The sequence below is a fragment of the Elgaria multicarinata genome, chromosome 13 (assembly GCF_023053635.1).
Source record: "Elgaria multicarinata webbii isolate HBS135686 ecotype San Diego chromosome 13, rElgMul1.1.pri, whole genome shotgun sequence".
NCBI lineage: Eukaryota > Metazoa > Chordata > Lepidosauria > Squamata > Anguidae > Elgaria > Elgaria multicarinata.
The window spans coordinates 24,428,709-24,446,602 of NC_086183.1; the positions used below are offsets into that span (position 1 = coordinate 24,428,709).

Here is a 17,894-nt window from a genome sequence, read left to right on the forward strand (position 1 = left end):
GGGCAGCTTATCCATGTGTCCACATGCACGCCAAGTTGCAAGCAAATCCCATCATCCCCTGATTTTTGGCGCGGCTTAAACTTTTTAACTCACCCCAAATCAAGTCCCATTCTACAACTACGTCAATTTGCACGTTAGAAACCTATCCTTTGGTCCCATGACAGCTTACCCATGTGTCCCCATGGACACCAAGTTTCAAGGCAATCCCATCATCCCCTGATGTTAGGGGAACTTTTGAAATTTGAACACTCCAGTATGTCAGGGATTTAAAGTTGCAATTGCAGACAGCTCAATGGGGCCAGTTCCAAGGCAATCCCAACATGCCACGAGATAACCCTAAATCTTCTGGCACATTTGAAAAAGGGATTATTGAATTTGATAAAGTCTAAGTGAGCGCAGGAAGGACTTCTCCCCTTAGTCAAAGCAAGACACATACACCATCGCTGCAAGGCGGGAAGGGGAGAAGGGAGGGAAAGCAGGCAGGCAGCATGCATTGTAGTGCCGCAAGGATGGCTTGAGCACTAACGCATAGCAAACCAACCCATAAGTGGGCGCAAAGTGAGGCAAAGATGGCTGGTTGTTTCTTTCTAAGCCAGCAGTTACGCCTTGAGGGGCACAGAGGAGGACGACTGGGAGCAAGCGTGCCGGAGGGTGCTGGCCACGAACCGCAAAGCCCATCTCCCAGGCACCAGGCGGGCAGAGCAGGCGAGGAGTCAGTCCTGGCAGATGCCCCACCACAGCAGCACCCCGGGGGAGGCGGGCAGACAGGCAGGCAGGCATGGGTTGGCGGGCCCAGAAAAGCTGGTACCTTGCACAAGTAAGCCATAGATCTGTGGGGGAGTCAGTCCCAGCAGATCCAGCTACCTCACAAGGATGGCTCCCAGGCAGGCGGGCAGGCGCCTCCACTGTAGTGGCTGTGCTCAACTCGGCGGGCGCACTACAAGACGAGTTGAAGTGAGAGCTCACTTCTCAGGAAATGTAGTGGCTGTGCTACGGGAGATCGGTGGACTGCTGGAGCTTAGCTTTTTCTCTGAGGGGAAGTCCATGAGTTGAAGTGACAGCTTGCTTCTCAAAGACAGGGTTACAGCGGAAGAGGGGTGGGACGAGACCGGGGAGACAAGCTCGACCAGTGACTACTACTAATCCCCACATCCTGGAGGACCACAGCATCCCACACAAAGTGGCTGTGGTGAAGTCAATGGCTGTCATGAGTCGAAGTGAGTGCTGACTTCTCAGGAGGAAACTTAAACTGTCCCTAGTATGCACTAAGTGGCTGTGCTATGGGAGTTCGGTGGACTGTTGGAGTACCAGCCACAATTGGGGAAGTGAATGAGTTTCAGTGAAAGGTTGCTTCTCAAAATCAGCACACAGATCAAGGACTCCATTTGATCCCCGAGCTATCTAAAGGGTGACCCGTGGACTGCTGGAGTTTTCCTCCGGTTCCCGGTGGCTGGGATGGGTCTCGGCTTCTCAAAGCCATGGCACTGCTGCATATGCAGTGCAGCTTCTCGAAAGAGAGCTGTCCCACGGAAAAACGGTGCATTACTGGAGCTTAGCTTTTTCTCAAAGGGGAAGTCAATGAGTTGAAGTGAAAGGTTGCTTCGGAAGTCTATGGCTTTCATGAGTTTCAGTGACAGCTTGCTTCTCAAAGAGGGCGTTACAGCGGAAGAGGGGTGGGACGAGACCAGGGAGAGGAGCTCGACCAGCTGCTGCGACTAATCCTCACCCACATCCTGGAGGACCACAGCATCCGCAGTAGTGGCTGTGGTGAAGTCAATGGCTGTCATGAGTTGAAGTGAGTGCTCACTTCTCAGGAAAATTAAACTGTCCGTACACACTAAGTGGCTGTTCTATGGGCGATCGGTGGACACCTGGAGTACCACCCGCACATAGGGGAAGTCCATGAGTTGAAGTGACAGCTTGCTTCTCAAAGATAGGGTTACAGCGGAAGAGGGGTGGGACGAGACCGGGGAGAGAAGCTCGACCAGTGGCTACTACTAATCCCCACATCCTGGAGGACCACAGCATCCCACACAAAGTGGCTGTGGTGAAGTCAACGGCTGTCATGAGTCGAAGTGAGTGCTCACTTCTCAGGAGGAAACTTAAACTGTCCCTGTGCAGTCAGTGGTTGGGGAGAGAGGCACGGCCAGCTGTGCCTCCACCGTAGGGGCTGTGCTCAAGTGTCTGAACTTGGAGTCGAAGTGAGAGCTCAAAATTGCTCCATATGAGACTGGGGAGAGAAGCTCGACCAGCTTCTGCTACTAATCCTCACCCACATCCTGGTGGAACAAAGCATCCACCGAGAAGTGGCTGTGGTGAAGTCAATGGCTGTCATGAGTTGAAGTGAGTGCTGACTTCTCAGGAGGAAACTTAAACTGTCCCTACGCACTAAGTGGCTGTGCTATGGGCGATCGGTCGACTACTGGAGTACCACCCGCACATAGGGGAAGTCCATGAGTTGAAGTGACAGCTTGCTTCTCAAAGATAGGGTTACAGCGGAAGAGGGGTGGGACGAGACCGGGGAGAGAAGCTCGACCAGTGGCTACTACTAATCCCCACATCCTGGAGGACCACAGCATCCCACACAAAGTGGCTGTGGTGAAGTCAACGGCTGTCATGAGTCGAAGTGAGTGCTCACTTCTCAGGAGGAAACTTAAACTGTCCCTGTGCAGTCAGTGGTTGGGGAGAGAGGCACGGCCAGCTGTGCCTCCACCGTAGGGGCTGTGCTCAAGTGTCTGAACTTGGAGTCGAAGTGAGAGCTCAAAATTGCTCCATATGAGACCAGGGAGAGGAGCTCGACCAGCTGCTGCGACTAATCCTCACCCACATCCTGGAGGACCACAGCATCCGCAGTAGTGGCTGTGGTGAAGTCAATGGCTGTCATGAGTTGAAGTGAGTGCTCACTTCTCAGGAGGAAACTTAAACTGTCCCTATGCACTAAGTGGCTGTGCTATGGGAGTTCGGTGGACTACTGGAGTACCAGCCGCAATTGGGGAAGTGAATGAGTTTCAGTGAAAGGTTGCTTCTCAAAATCAGCACACTGATCGGGTCACCCAGAGGTCCACAGCCTCTACGTAGTGGCTGTGCTGAAGTCAATGACTTCCATGAGTTTAAGTGAAAGGTTGCTTCTCAAAGGCGAGGACTTGCCTGTTTCATTTTCGCAGCGAGACAGGCAGCTGCAGTAACACTCACAACCACACACACAAGGACAGCTTTTGCACAGAGGCTCATGAGTTCAAGTGACAGCTTACTTCTCAAAACCATACTTCGGGATCAGGGAGTACGTCTTCCACTCCCAGGGCACTCCAAAGGGCGACCCGTGGACTGCTGGACTTTACCTCCCTCAGTTGGGGAAGTGAATGATGAGTTTAAGTGAAAGCTTGCTTCTCAAAGACGGGTTACAGCAGAAGGGGAAGAGGAAGAGGATGAGACTGAGGAGAGAGAGGTTGCATCGGAAGTCTATGGCTTTCATGAGTTTCATGAGTTGAAGTGAGTGCTCACTTCTCAGGAAAATTAAACTGTCCGTACACACTAAGTGGCTGTTCTATGGGCGATCGGTCGACTGCTGGAGTACCTCCCACACATAGGGGAAGTCCATGAGTCGAAGTGAAAGCTCACTTCTCAGATAACTTGAATTGCGAGACTGGGGAGAGACGCTCGGCCAGCTGCTGCAACTAATCCTCCTCACCCACATCCTGGTGGAACAAAGCATCCACCGAGAAGTGGCTGTGGTGAAGTCAATGGCTGTCATGAGTCGAAGTGAAAGCTCACTTCTCAGGAGGAAACTTAAACTGTCCCTATGCACTAAGTGGCTGTGATATGGGCGTTCGGTGGACTGTTGGAGTACCAGCCGCAATTGGGGAAGTCCATGAGTTGAAGTGAGTGCTCACTTCTCAGGAAAATTAAACTGTCCGTACACACAAAGTGGCTGTGGTATGGGCGATCGGTGGACACCTGGAGTACCACCCGCACATAGGGGAAGTCCATGAGTTGAAGTGACAGCTTGCTTCTCAGGAGGAAACTTAAACTGTCCCTACGCACTAAGTGGCTGTGCTATGGGCGATCGGTCGACTACTGGAGTACCACCCGCACATAGGGGAAGTCCATGAGTTGAAGTGACAGCTTGCTTCTCAAAGACAGGGTTACAGCGGAAGAGGGGTGGGACGAGACCGGGGAGAGAAGCTCGACCAGCGACTGCTACTTATCCCCACATCCTGGAGGACCACAGCATCCACAGTAGTGGCTGTGGTGAAGTCAATGGCTGTCATGAGTTGAAGTGAGTGCTCACTTCTCAGGAGGAAACTTAAACTGTCCCTGTGCAGTCAGTGGTTGGGGAGAGAGGCACGGCCAGCTGTGCCTCCACCGTAGGGGCTGTGCTCAAGTGTCTGAACTTGAAGTCGAAGTGAGAGCTCAAAATTGCTCCATATGAGACTGGGGAGAGAAGCTCGACCAGCGACTGCTACTTATCCCCACATCCTGGAGGACCACAGCATCCGCAGTAGTGGCTGTGGTGAAGTCAATGGCTGTCATGAGTTGAAGTGAGTGCTCACTTCTCAGGAGGAAACTTAAACTGTCCCTGTGCAGTCAGTGGTTGGGGAGAGAGGCACGGCCAGCTGTGCCTCCACCGTAGGGGCTGTGCTCAAGTGTCTGAACTTGAAGTCGAAGTGAGAGCTCAAAATTGCTCCATATGAGACTGGGGAGAGAAGCTCGACCAGCGACTGCTACTTATCCCCACATCCTGGAGGACCACAGCATCCGCAGTAGTGGCTGTGGTGAAGTCAATGGCTGTCATGAGTTGAAGTGAGTGCTCACTTCTCAGGAGGAAACTTAAACTGTCCCTATGCACTAAGTGGCTGTGCTATGGGCGTTCGGTGGACTGTTGGAGTACCAGCCGCAATTGGGGAAGTGAATGAGTTTCAGTGAAAGGTTGCTTCTCAAAATCAGCACACAGATCAAGGACTCCATTTGATCCCCGAGCTATCTAAAGGGCGACCCGTGGACTGCTGGAGTGTAACCTCCCTCACCCTCAATTGGGGAAGTGAATGAGTTTCAGTGAAAGGTTGCTTCTCAAAATCAGCACACTGATGGAGTCACCCAGAGGTCCACAGCCTCTATGTAGTGACTGTGCTGAAGTCAATGACTTCCATGAGTTCAAGTGAAAGGTTGCTTCTCAAAGGCGAGGACTCGCCTGTTTGCTTCTCAAAAAACCATACTTCTGGATCAGGGAGTACGTCTTCCACTCCCAGGGCACTCCAAAGGGCGACCCGTGGACTGCTGGAGAGAGGCAGCCTGGCTAGTGGTGGTGGTGGTGCCAGGCATTGCCTTGCCCCCTGCTTGCACCTCACCTAAACGTGCAGTCAATCATGGACAAACGGTTGTAAACCGCCCAGAGAGCTTTGGCTGTGGGGCGGTATATAAATGTAATTAATTAAATAAATAAATAAATAAATAAATAAATAAATGGAGTCTTTTGGAACTGGGTGGAAAACTATCCGGATGAGTTGACTAAGCTGTACCGGACGCCACAGAAATGAAATGAACTCAAGTGCGGTGCTTTGCCCTCACAGTCAGTCACACACACGCACGGTGACAAACTCTGCCTAGTGCCTACAGAGAAAAAACCAGCCTGCCTGAACTGTAGTGTGCCTGCCAACCCAAGGAGGGGTGGAATTAAAGGGAGCCTGCCTGTCACTCCCACGAGGGCTTGAGGGTGGGGTATCCCAGCAGGGGGAGATTGCCCTTCAGAAAGACCAGCTGCTCCACCAAGTCCGGCTCCAAGCGAGAGCGGTGAGGGGTCACTATGTCGCCCGCCATAGAGAACACCCTCTCGCTTGGAACACTGGTGGGTGGGCAGCTGAGTCGATCCATGGCCACCCGCGCCAGGTCCGGCCAAATCTGAAAACGGGATGACCAGTAGGCCAGGGGGTCCATGGAGGAGTCCTCGATGGGCTCTGACAGGTAACGCTGCACGGTGGTTGCAGCGTCATCCTGGCTGGTGGCTGGGGAGGGTCTCTGCCCAAACACGGTGTGCAGAGCCTCTTCCCAATACCCCTCGCCTGTGCTGCTGCTGGGAGGGATGCAGGTGAGGCTGCTGCTGGTGCTGCTGGTGCTGCTGCGGGGAGGGGTGGCCTGCTCCTCTGCCTCACTCTGCCCCACCCTCTTGGCCCATGCCGCCCGCACTTCGCCCACCAGCGTTTCCACCCAGTGCTGCCTGCTATTTGGCCCACAAAGCCCATCCTTCACACGAGGGTCGCACATGGCTGCCAACATGTGGACCCTGTCGGTTTGGATGGGCTCCAGCCTCCGCGTCACGCCGTCCCTCAGCCTAGTCACCGCTTCGCGGACCTCGGGCTCGAAGCGCCTGCCGGTGACGGGATCCCTGTACTCCAGAAAGTCGCCCATCTGTTTCTGGAGATGCCTGCATACAGGGATCACCTGGCTGAGGAGGGCAGAGCTTTTGCTCAGGGTCTCGGTGGCGTTCAGGAACGGCTTGAGGACCGCCACCAGCTGGGACATGGCGTCCCACTGCTGCTTGCCCAGGTGGTGGACGCCCATGTCCCTGACCCTGAACAAGTCGTGGATGGCACGCTGTTGCTCCACCATCCGCTCCAGCATCAGGTAGGTGGAGTTCCAGCGTGTCACCACATCCTGCACTAGCCTGTGCTGCGGGAGATTCAACTCCTCCTGCTTCTCCCGCAGCAAGCGACTGCCCTTGACGCTGTGGTGGAAATGGCCTGCCACCTTTCTGCAGCTCTCCAGGAGGTTACGGATCCCGGACAGGGGACCGAGGTTGGGCTTGCTGCTGCCCATCCCAAGGCCATCCCTCACCACCAGGTTCAAGACGTGCGCGATGCAGCGGACGCCCTCGAATCCGCCGTCGCGCACCGCCTTCACCATGTTGGCTCCCCCGTCCGTGACCATGTAACCGCGGGTGACCTTCTGCCCAGCTAGCCACCCATCCACCATGCGGTTCATGGCCTCCGTAATCTCCCCTGCCGTGTGGGACTGGTCCATCACTTGCGTGTGGAGGAGGGCCCAGCAGTAGCCCTCCTTGCCAGTCCCTGTAGTGCTGGATCCTTCCTGCCCCACGGCTGCCCACCAGTGTGCCGTCAGGGACAGGTAAGCGTGCACTCCGCCCTCGCTGGACCAAATGTCCGAGGTGAAGTGCACCATCCGTGCCTCTGCCTGGCACAGACGACCCAGCACTAACTCCCTGCAGGAACGGTACAGGGAAGGCACCACCCGCCTGCTCAGGGTGGTGCGACACGGCAGCTTGTAGTATGGCACCACAAGCGCCATCAGCCTCTTGAAGCCTGCGTTGTCGACGAGGCTGAATGGCTGGTCGTCCAACGCCACCATCTCACCGATTGACGTGGTGATCTGGGAGGGCGTTGGAAAACGCCATCTTGTGGTTCCATACTTCCCCCACCCCATTTCCGGCAGGGTTGCCTGCCTAACCCTTGTGGGGATGGGAGATGGAGAGCTGAGACTGGAAGTGCCAGCAGCAGCAGCAGCAGCAGCAGCAGCAGCAGCCGCCGCCTTCGGCTTTCCCCTGGAACCAGTCGCCTTGCCCGCCTCTTTCCCCAGCAAGACCGACTGGTGCTGCCTCTTAAGATGCATCTTCATGCTGCTGGTTCCATAATGCCCTGTCGATGAACCCCTGCTTAGGCTGAGTTTGCAGTGGCGACAGACAGCAAAGCGGGGATCCGCTCCCAACTCAAAGTGGTCCCACACGATGCTTGTCTTTCGTTTCCGTGGTGACACCACCAATTGCCCGCCTGAGCTCTCTGGTGTTGCCACAGAAACAGGGGTGTGGGATGAGACTGGGGAGAGAGCCTCGGCCTGCTGCTGCTCCTCCTCAGCCCCCACATCCTGGAGGCCCACCGCCTCCTCCTCCTCCTCCCCCCCCTCCACTGTGCTGAGGACCTCGTCTAGGTCCATCATCGGGCTCGTGGGCTGAAAGGAGAATGAAGGAGTTGGGGATACTCCTCCTCCTCTAATGGCACTGCTGCCACGTGCCTCTTGCAAACGGGCACTTTTCCCATTCCCACCCTCAAAAAGAGAACGCCGGGCACAAGTTGCAGAAGAGAGTGGCTCTGCCTGCTGCTTGTCCTGCTTCTGTTTTGGAGCAGTCAGCCAAGGAGTTGCCCGTTTGAGTTTCACAGGAGGAGAGGAAGCCTGCTTACTGCTGGCAGACTGAGCCTTGCTGCTTTCAGCACGCCTGCTTCCTCTTTTCATGATGACTAACAAAATATTAATACTACTAATACTATGTATAAGGTACTACTAAGAATATGTATAAGAAGATATAATATGTTTAAATGTAGGGAAATGGGACAAGAACAATAAAATATACTACTACTAATATGTATGAGAATATACTAATATATATATATATATCTACTACTAAGAATATCTACAAGAATATAATAATATGTTTAAGAATATTACTAATAAATGTAGGGAAATGGGACAAGAAATGGGACAACCACTACTATAACAAGAACAAAATATGAATACTACTACTACTAATATGTATGAGAATGTATACTAATAGACTACTAAGACTATGTCAAAGAATATAATATAATATGTTTAAGAATAGGGAAATGGTGTGCGTATGCTTTCCCCAAAATGCTCAATCTGTGGCTGCCTGTTGAACTTGACAAAAGCAGCCCACTCCGTCGAAGTTACACAGAGAAGAAAAAGAGAATCCAATTTTTTTGGTATATTTGGTATAGAAGATAGAAGGAAACACAATCAGGATTTAAGAGAGGGGAGGGGGGAAAAGAACCAACCACTACTATAATATGTATGAGAATGTATACTAATAGACTACTAAGACTATGTCAAAGAATATAATAATAATATGTTTAAGAATAGGGAAATGGTGTGCGTATGCTTTCCCCAAAATGCTCAATCTGTGGCTGCCTGTTGAACTTGACAAAAGCAGCCCACTCCGTCGAAGTTACACAGAGAAGAAAAAGAGAATCCAATTTTTTTGGTATATTTGGTATATAGAAGATAGAAGGAAACACAATCAGGATTTAAGAGAGGGGAGGGGGGAAAAGAACCAACCACTACTATAAGAAGAACAAAATATGAATACTAATATAATATGTATGAGAATATATACTAATGGACTATGTGAAAGAATATAATAAAATATGTTTAAGAATATAAATGTAGGGAAATGGGACAAAAACTGTGTGTATGCTTTCAAAAGAAAGCTTTCACAAAAGCAGAACAGTCAGGCTTTAATACAGGGAAGGGGGGGGGGCAACCAACCCAACCAACCCAACCACACACTCCAAAATTCAAAAATAAAGTTTATATTAAATCAAAGTAAGGGGAAAACACAGGGCAAACTAAGCTACAAGTCAGAAAGAAGCAAACAAACACACACACGCGCCAAACTAAACCTATATTAAATTAATCTATCTCCAAAGCAGGAGCACTAGCTAAGTAAGTGTTCCCTCCACGAACGCCAACCCACAAAGAGACACAAAACAGAAAGTTCTCAGGGTGGGTCTGCCTTAGTCCCCCCTCCAACGCTGGGATTGGAGGAGGATGCTTTCTGAGGAGATGAATTCTCATCAGGATTGGGAGTTGAATGTGCCTGTCATCGCTTCCAAAAAAATAAAAATAAAAAAATAAAAAAAACCCAAACCCCGATTTTTAAAAAAATATTGCACGTGAACCACAGCACGCAGAAAGTTGAGAGTGGTCTCAAAATGACCCCCATCCACGACTCTCTGTGCACAAGAATTTTCAGAACGATAGCTTAAACCCCCCCCCAGTTATCCCCGATTCTTTCCCTCAATGCAATCCTATGGGCGAAAAGCCGAAACGGAGCCCCGCGGTTGACCCTATTTTTAAAAAAATATTGCACGTGAACCACAGCACGCAGAAAGTTGAGAGTGGTCTCAAAATGACCCCCATCCACGACTCTCTGTGCACAAGAATTTTCAGAACGATAGCTTAAACCCCCCCCCAGTTATCCCCGATTCTTTCCCTCAATGCAATCCTATGGGCGAAAAGCCGAAACGCAGTTTGAGCCCCGCGGTTGCCCCGATTTTTAAAAAAATATTGCACGTGAACCACAGCACGCAGAGAGGTGAGAGTGGTCTCAAAATGACCCCCATCCACGACTCTCTGTGCACAAGAATTTCCAGAACGATAGCTTCAAAAACAACGTAGTTATGCGCGATTATTTGCCGCAATGCAATCCTATGGCGAAATGTTTTCAAGATGGCGACCGGAGCGCTCCGCCTGAACTCGGAGCTCCGAAAAATGGTCGCTTCTCTTCGCCTTGCTTCTAGGGGGTCCGCGGTCCGCTCCTACTCCGCCTCTGGGTAAGGCGGAGCAGGCCAATCCGCTACTGCTTCTACGCTCCTAATCGGAGCGGAGCACATCCCTAGCTTTTATAGGTAATAACCAGCACTTTAAATTGTGCCCGGAAACAGCCAGTGGAGCTGTTTTAACAGGGGAGTTGTGTGCTCCCTGTAACCAGCCCTGGTCAACAATCTGGCTGCAGCTCTTTGAACCAGAACAGTTTTCAAAGGCAGCCCCACATAGAGCGCATTACATTAATCCAATCTGGATGTAACTAAGGCATGTGTCTCCGTGACCAAGTCCGCCATCTCAAGGAATGGGTGCAGTTTGCGCACTAGCTTTAACTGTCCAAATGCACTCCTGACTACAGCTGAAACCTGGGCATCCAGGCTCAGGGCTGAATCCAGGAGTACACCCAAGCTGCAAACTTGTGTCTTCATGAGGAGCTTAACCCCATCCAGGACAAACTGACTCCCTATTCCCTGATCAGCCTTTTGACTGACCAGGAGCACCTCTGTCTTGTCTGGAGTAAGCTTCAATTTGTTTGCCCTCATCCAGTTCATTACTACCGATAGACACCGGTTTAGCATCTCTGGGCTGAGATCTCGCTGACTCCCTAGATGCAGCCGTTCTTTTCCGCTCCTCGGAAAAGCCATGGCAAACTTCCGCACTGTTATCGCAATGTAAACAGATAAGGACAAAGAGACATAACACAACCAAATCAGCAAGATATAAAGCTCCCATTTCCAAAGCAAACAGCAATTTTGAGATGGATCAGCTTTCCCTACAGTTCAGGCAGACTCCCTGCCACAGTTCCAGGGTCACCATTTGTCATGGGAAATGTTTCTCCTGGCCCTCTTTTACTGCCATGACCCCTCTCTCTGCTTTCTCAGAGGCTTATTGGTGAAGTTGCACAGACATCTCCAATAAACGGGTATCTTCCCCCTCTCTTGTTTGCATCGTAAATTTGGTTTCCGGATCCCATTGACTAGACTGGCGCAACTCTGGTGATGAATTCACCTACTCTCTAGCACCGCCAAAGCTGATGGCCAGAAGGTGGAACTGCAGGCATGATAAGTCAGCCTGAGTCATACTGATTCAGCAGTTCTGCCAGGTGACATGGCAGCTTTTGCTATAAACTCCTCTACAACCTGCCCCTACATTTTAATATGCATGTGTCTATATAGTGAGGGCCGTGCTGGTGCAGTGGAATGGCAGGAATGTTGGCCTTAGCTCAGTAAGATGTGGGTTCAAATCCATGCTCATTAACAAAGCTTTCTGGGTGACTCTGGGCAACACTAGATCTACACTATTGCTTTATAGCAGTATTGAAGAGCACTGATAACTATTGGGGCACAATCCTCATTCCATATACTGCTTTCATAGTGTTATATCCTACTTTTTATTCCACATTCATAATGGCTTGACACAAGGTGTAGATCTGGCCCTAGTCTCATCTCTGAGCCTCACCTACCTTGAAGGGTTGTTGTAAGGATAAACTGCTAGGGGCCATATGTGCCCTCTTGAGCTTTCATGGTCATAGGCAGTATACCACTGCATATAGGGTGACCATATGAAAAGGAGGACAGGGCTCCTGTATCTTTAACAGTTGCATAGAAAAGGGAATTTCAGCAGGTGTCATTTGTATATATGGAGAACCTGGTGAAATCCCCTCTTCATCACCACAGTTAAAGCTGCAGGAGCTATACTAGAGTGACCAGATTTAAAAGAGGGCAGGGCTCCTGCAGCTTTAACTGTTGTGATGAAGAGGAAACTTCATCAGGTTCTTCATATATACAAATGACACCTGGTGAAATTTCCTTTTCAATAGAACTGTTAAAGATACAGGAGCCCTGTCCTCCTTTTCATATGGTCACCCTAACTGCATACAAATTGCTTGACTGTAATGGCAAGGGAGGGTGACTGTCTTCAGCAATGGAGGCTGCTGGCTCCTATGTCTGTGGGGCAGTGAATCCATTCTGGGTTTCAATCAGAACAAGTTCAAACTCTAAAGTCAACATTCAAAGTGCTGACCCCTGTCCCCAAAATGGGTTCAGTACATTGGATAGCTGCTTTAGAGTCCTGACTGGTCCTGACTGAAGCTCAGAGAGGATTTACCACCCCATTGACATAGGAGCCACAGCCCCCGCTATCCATAAGCCTCATGGGCTTCCTGGAATCATTTGTTTGGCCACTGCATGGCAGAGGATGTTGGACTAGATCAGGGGTGTTGGAAGAGATGAGGGTGTTGAACCTGAGGAACACAGGCCAAATTTGCCCTACCTGGAGTCCCAGTCTGTCCCTCCAGAATTCACCTCTTTGTCACTCCCTTCCTAGGGCCCACCCTATTTCCCCCAGCCACCAATCATTTCCTGGTTTCCTTGTTTTGTGAACCTCTGTTTGCATTCTGAAATGTTGAAATGCCTCTCCTAAGACTTAGTTACTAGCCGGAAGAGCTTTAACATATAATGTGCTGGTGTTTTGACCCAACCCCTTTTTTGGCCTCCTTCCCTGCCCCCCACTGGAATGCAAATCCTGAGTACTTTTATGAGACAGAATTTGCCCATCAATGGAAATACATTTGTGTGCTGCTTGCTACCAAATAATTTCTCCATCGGGCCGCAGCCTATGCCAGATGGGTGGCTGACTTTTTGTTGTTAAAAGCTCCTCTTGTCTATGGGTTGCAAAATCTTATGTCTAGCAAGTCTTATGCCAGAAGGCAACAAGGTCATTTATGTCTTCAAAAAGCAACTGTGGCAGATGGGTAAATTGCCTCTGGCTCCGCCTCTGATGGCCCCTTGGCTCCGCCTCTGATGGCCCCTTGGCTTCACCTCTGCTAGCCTGGGCTTCGCCCCACCAACCACAGTGTGCACCAGCCGCCCTTGGAATCTAGGAAAAGGGAGACATTTATGAAAGTTGATTTTCCTTCGGCTAACATGGGTATCTCTGAATGGATGGGGGGCGGGGAAATGTGGTCTAATAATTTATTTATTTATTATTTATTTATTACTTTATTGCATTCATATCCCACCTTTTTTCATCCCAGGAACCCAAGGCGGCCTTCATAATCCTTCTCCTCTCCATTTTATCCTCACAACAACAACCCTGTGAGGTAGGTTGGGCTGAGAGTCTGCGACTGGCCCAAAGTCACCCAGTGGGTTTCAATGGTTGAATGGGGACTAGAACTCGGATCTCCTGACTCCCAGTCCAACACTTTAGCCACTACGCCACACCGGCTCACTGGCAAATATTACCATGTGCATGGTCATTCTCTCAGGCATTTACATGTGCTGGCAAACTGATACGAGAGCCTCACTTATAATCTGGAGCAAAAGCTACTTGACAGATGAGATCTCTGACCTGTACCTCATGCCTAGGGTGGCACTGTTCAGCCCACCAAGGTGACACTACCGCCTGAGGGACTCCTTCAACAAGTGGGCTCCCAGCTTTGTAAAACACTGTATTAGTTCTCAGAGAACTAGCACCTTTAAGGCCGGGACAGGGAGTGAGCAAGCTACTCCCGTGGGAACTTCTGACAAAGACCCGCTTGCACAGACATTCCAAAACTATTCTTCCAGCCTTGTTGAAGACTTATACCTGACAAATATATCTGCAAATAATTTTGTGGATGACTTCGCAAGGCTGGTGGGTCATCACATAAGAAACGTGTGATGACTGACCCGGAAAGCCAGGAAAGGTAAGGAAATAAGGGAAGGGGGGAGGCAATGATTACCCATGGCATGATGCCAAGCAAGCCAGGATGGTTTATACCAGCTGTGTGGTGCAGAACCTATAGCGGAATTGAATTTATCCCAACACATGGCTCTCGAGCTGCATACTTTATAAACCACAATACCTCATTGACCTTTTTCTGGGGATGCTGCCAAGCTGGACGAGATGATGTAAATCCACGCCAATTCCACAATGACCTTTATTATCACATTTTCGGCACACTCCTAAAATAAATAGTGTTATCCCTACATCCCCACCCATGTATGTAAAATAGGTAGATAAAGACAGTCTCTGCCTGCTTGTTCCCAATCCAGATAATGGAAAAGGAATGGTAGGGAGGTTAACGATTCAAATGTGGAGGCAGAAATGAAAGCCTCGGATAGGAAAAGGCGAGTAGGGAAAACAAGAGAATAGAGATAGATAAGCAGGTCATATGTTTGCAATTTCCCAAATATCCACAATAGAAAATCCCTGAGCCACAGTGATCCATCTGGCAAAAACTGAGCAGGGCTGGCACAGATATTTGCTCAAGACCACCACGGAGGACAAATTAACCGCCTCCAGGTTTGCTCAGGGCTGCTCTCTCTGTTTCCCTAGGGTGCTTGTGTTTTGCAATAAAAAATTGTGGTGCCTGTGCTTGGCAATCCTCCAGGCACCAGCTGATATCAAAGGGGGTCTGGACATCTTGCCTGCTCATGAAGGGCCTTCCTGGATGGTAAGTTCAGTGGGGGAGCATCAGATCTCTCTCTCTCTCTCTCTCTCTCTCTCTCTCTCTCTCTCTCTCTCTCTCTCTCTCTCTGTGGCCTTAGCTAGACCTAAGGTTTATCCCGGGATCGTCCCGGGGTCATCCCTGTTCATGTAAATGACACACAGGATATCCCAGGAGCAGGAACAGACGACCCCGGGATGATCCCAGGATAAACCTTAGATCTAGCTAAGGCCTCTCTTTCTCTCTTTTTCATGGGTGGATTAAAGGAGACTTGGAAAACAAACAGAAGCGGACACTCCGGTAGAAGCAGAACTCATGTTAAGGTGGCCACATGGCCTACTTTACCAAAGACAGTCCTCTGTTTGAAAGGTTTTCCAGTCCAAGTCCAGTGTAAAGTTTTTTTTTTAAAAAAAAAACTAAGAAGGGAGAGCAGAGTAGGGGCCATAAAAATGGCCATCAACAGTTAGCACCCAGCTTGGAGAAGGAGTAGGTACACAGGTCACAGTCTTCCCCATTATGGTGACTGATATATTGTATTTCTATTTACTTTTTAGTAATTACTTTGAAATTTGCTTCATATGCACATTTTATTCACTTTGGTGGTGTCACCTTCCCCCCTTTTTTGGGGTGTGTGTGTGTGTGCCATTGTCTCTTCTCTGGTGATGTTTAACTTTCCGCCCTATCGCATAGACCCTATTGTGTGAACATGGGGGGATCCCTGTAATAAATGCTACAGGACCTTGAGCCAATGTCCTTCCACATTTCTAGAGGGAATATCTAAGAAGAAAGTGTGACTGAGAGAGCAGCTTTTCTGCCAAAATACTAGAACCCAGTTGGGTCATCCCATGAAGCTGATTGGTGGGAGATTCAGAACAGATCAAAGGAAGGACTTCTTCATGCAGCACATAGTGAAACTATGGAATTTGCTACCACAAGATGTTGTGACGGCCATGCATTTGGATAGCTTTAAAAGAGGGTTGGATAAATTCCTGGAGGAGAAGGCTATCAATGGCTACCAGTCCTGATGGCCGTGTGTTACCACCACTATCAGAGGCAGTAAGCCTATATACATCAGTTGCTGGGCAACATGGGCAGGGGAGTGCTGTTCCACTGTCTCCTGCTTGTGGTCTGTGGTCGACAGGTGGTTGGCCACTGTGTGAACAGAGTGCTGATTATATGGACCCTTGGTCTGATCCAGCATGGTTCTTCTTACATTCTTATGTCCTTAAGAATTTTTGGGAGTGGATATATTATTATTATTATTATTATTATTATTTATTTATATAGCACCATCAATGTACATGGTGCTGTACAGAGTAAAACAGTAAATAGCAAGACTCTGCCGCATGGGCTTACAATCTAATCTCCCACTCCTTCTCTTCCTTAACCTACAAACTGGCTCTCACATGTCTCTTCTTCCCACCCACCCAGGTGAAAAGCTTCCAGCATGTCTCTCAGCTATGCAGCCCGGGGCACCTACCTTTCCATCTACCTGCTCACCATCCTCACTGGCTTCCCCACCAACCTGCTGGTCCTGTGTGCTCTCATCCAGAAGCTGAAGACCAAGGCCACACCCAACTGTGTCCTCCTTCTCAACCTGACCCTCTCTGATATCTTCTTCTTGGCCTTCTTGCCCTTCAAGGTGGCCGAGGTGACCGCTGACCACTGGCCGCTCCCCACTTTCCTGTGCCCTCTCAGCGGCCTTGTCTACTTCAGCACCATTTACTCCAGCACACTCTTCCTCACTGCGGTGAGCGTGGAGCGCTACTTGGGCGTGGCCTATCCCATCCACTACAAGATGAGGCGCAATTCAGCCTATGCGGTCATAGCTAGCCTGGGCCTCTGGGTCTGCTCATTCGCCCACTGCAGCATTGTGTACATCACTGAGTTTCAGCGGGACAACTATTCCTCACCGAGTGACCAATCCGATGACATCTGTTATGACAACTTCACTCAGGCGCAGCTAACCACCCTGCTCCCTGTCCGCCTGGAGCTGGGCATCGTCCTTTTCCTAGTGCCATCCTTGATCACGTGTTTCTGCTATTTTGGCTTCATGAGGATTGTGATGTCCTCACCCCACATTCACAAGAGTAAAAAGCACCGGGCCGTGGGGCTGGTGGCTGCCACTTTAGCTGTCTTCATCATCTGCTTCGCACCCTACAATGTCTCCCATGTGGTTGGCTTTATCAATTGGGAGAGTCCAAAGTGGAGGAACACGGCCTTGCTTCTCAGCACCTTCAATGCCTGCTTAGACCCCATCATCTTCTACTTCTCTTCCTCTGCTGTGCAACATTCGTGTTGGGGCTTCCTGACGCGTGTAGAAAGGACCTGTGCTTTGCCTTCTTTAATCCGAAAGCTCTTCTGCAGAGGGACTGAGAAGCTGGGGAGAGCAGGCTCTCCAGAACTGGTTTACTGTTCCAAGCTCTGACCACCCTTCTCCATGGACATTTACTCTATCCTTCCCTGGAGGCTTAGCAGACAGTGCAAAATATGTTCTGAGGTTTACTGAAATAGCTGCAGGCCTCCAAAACTGCACCTCCCAGGTTATTCATGTTGTTATAACTGTCATGTCTCCACTTCTGGGTTCGTTGGAGGAGAGAATGACTCTGAGCATCACAAGGTTGAGGAACCAGAACCAGTCTTCTCACTCTTTGGTTCTTGAAACCTAAAACTAGTGACGGGTGAGTTCTGCTCCATTGCAGCCTGATTTAAAATCGGCTTCTGCAAACAACAATAAGAACAACAACAATTTGGTCAGCATACATTAATTGTTTGATTCTGAGTCTAGGCCTCATAGCCAGAAGCTTGGAGACCTCCCTGCCAAAGCCATGATTGATCTTGCTACCCATGAGGCTTTCCTCCCACTCCTTCCTTTTTTTCTGTCTCCAAAAGTTAACTGGTGATAGAAGTGGCTTGCAAGAGGGCCTCTGTAGAGACCTCAAAACCATTGTGATTCTCACAGCAGCATGCAATGAACTGGGAACCATAGGAAATGCAGTTCCCTTGGCTCCCAATGCCCTCGATGCTGTTAGTGCTGTCAGATAAATTTGAAGGAAGGGGGAGGGATGGGAAGAAGTGGTGGCAGAGAAGGCTTAAGGCAAGGTGAGGTGCTAAGTAT

At 49.9% G+C, this 17,894-nt stretch overlaps 1 protein-coding gene across 1 annotated transcript in view; it reads left to right on the forward strand.

Moving 5' to 3' along the window:
• LOC134408389 (free fatty acid receptor 3-like) overlaps positions 1 to 17,204 on the forward strand; it is a 33,178-nt gene extending 15,974 nt beyond the window's left edge. Inside the window, exon 2 of the mRNA XM_063140648.1 lies at positions 16,216 to 17,204. Within this exon, the coding sequence (XP_062996718.1) occupies positions 16,216 to 17,204 (989 nt within the window). The remainder of the gene's footprint in view (positions 1 to 16,215) is intronic.
• Positions 17,205 to 17,894: the final 690 nt, after the last annotated feature.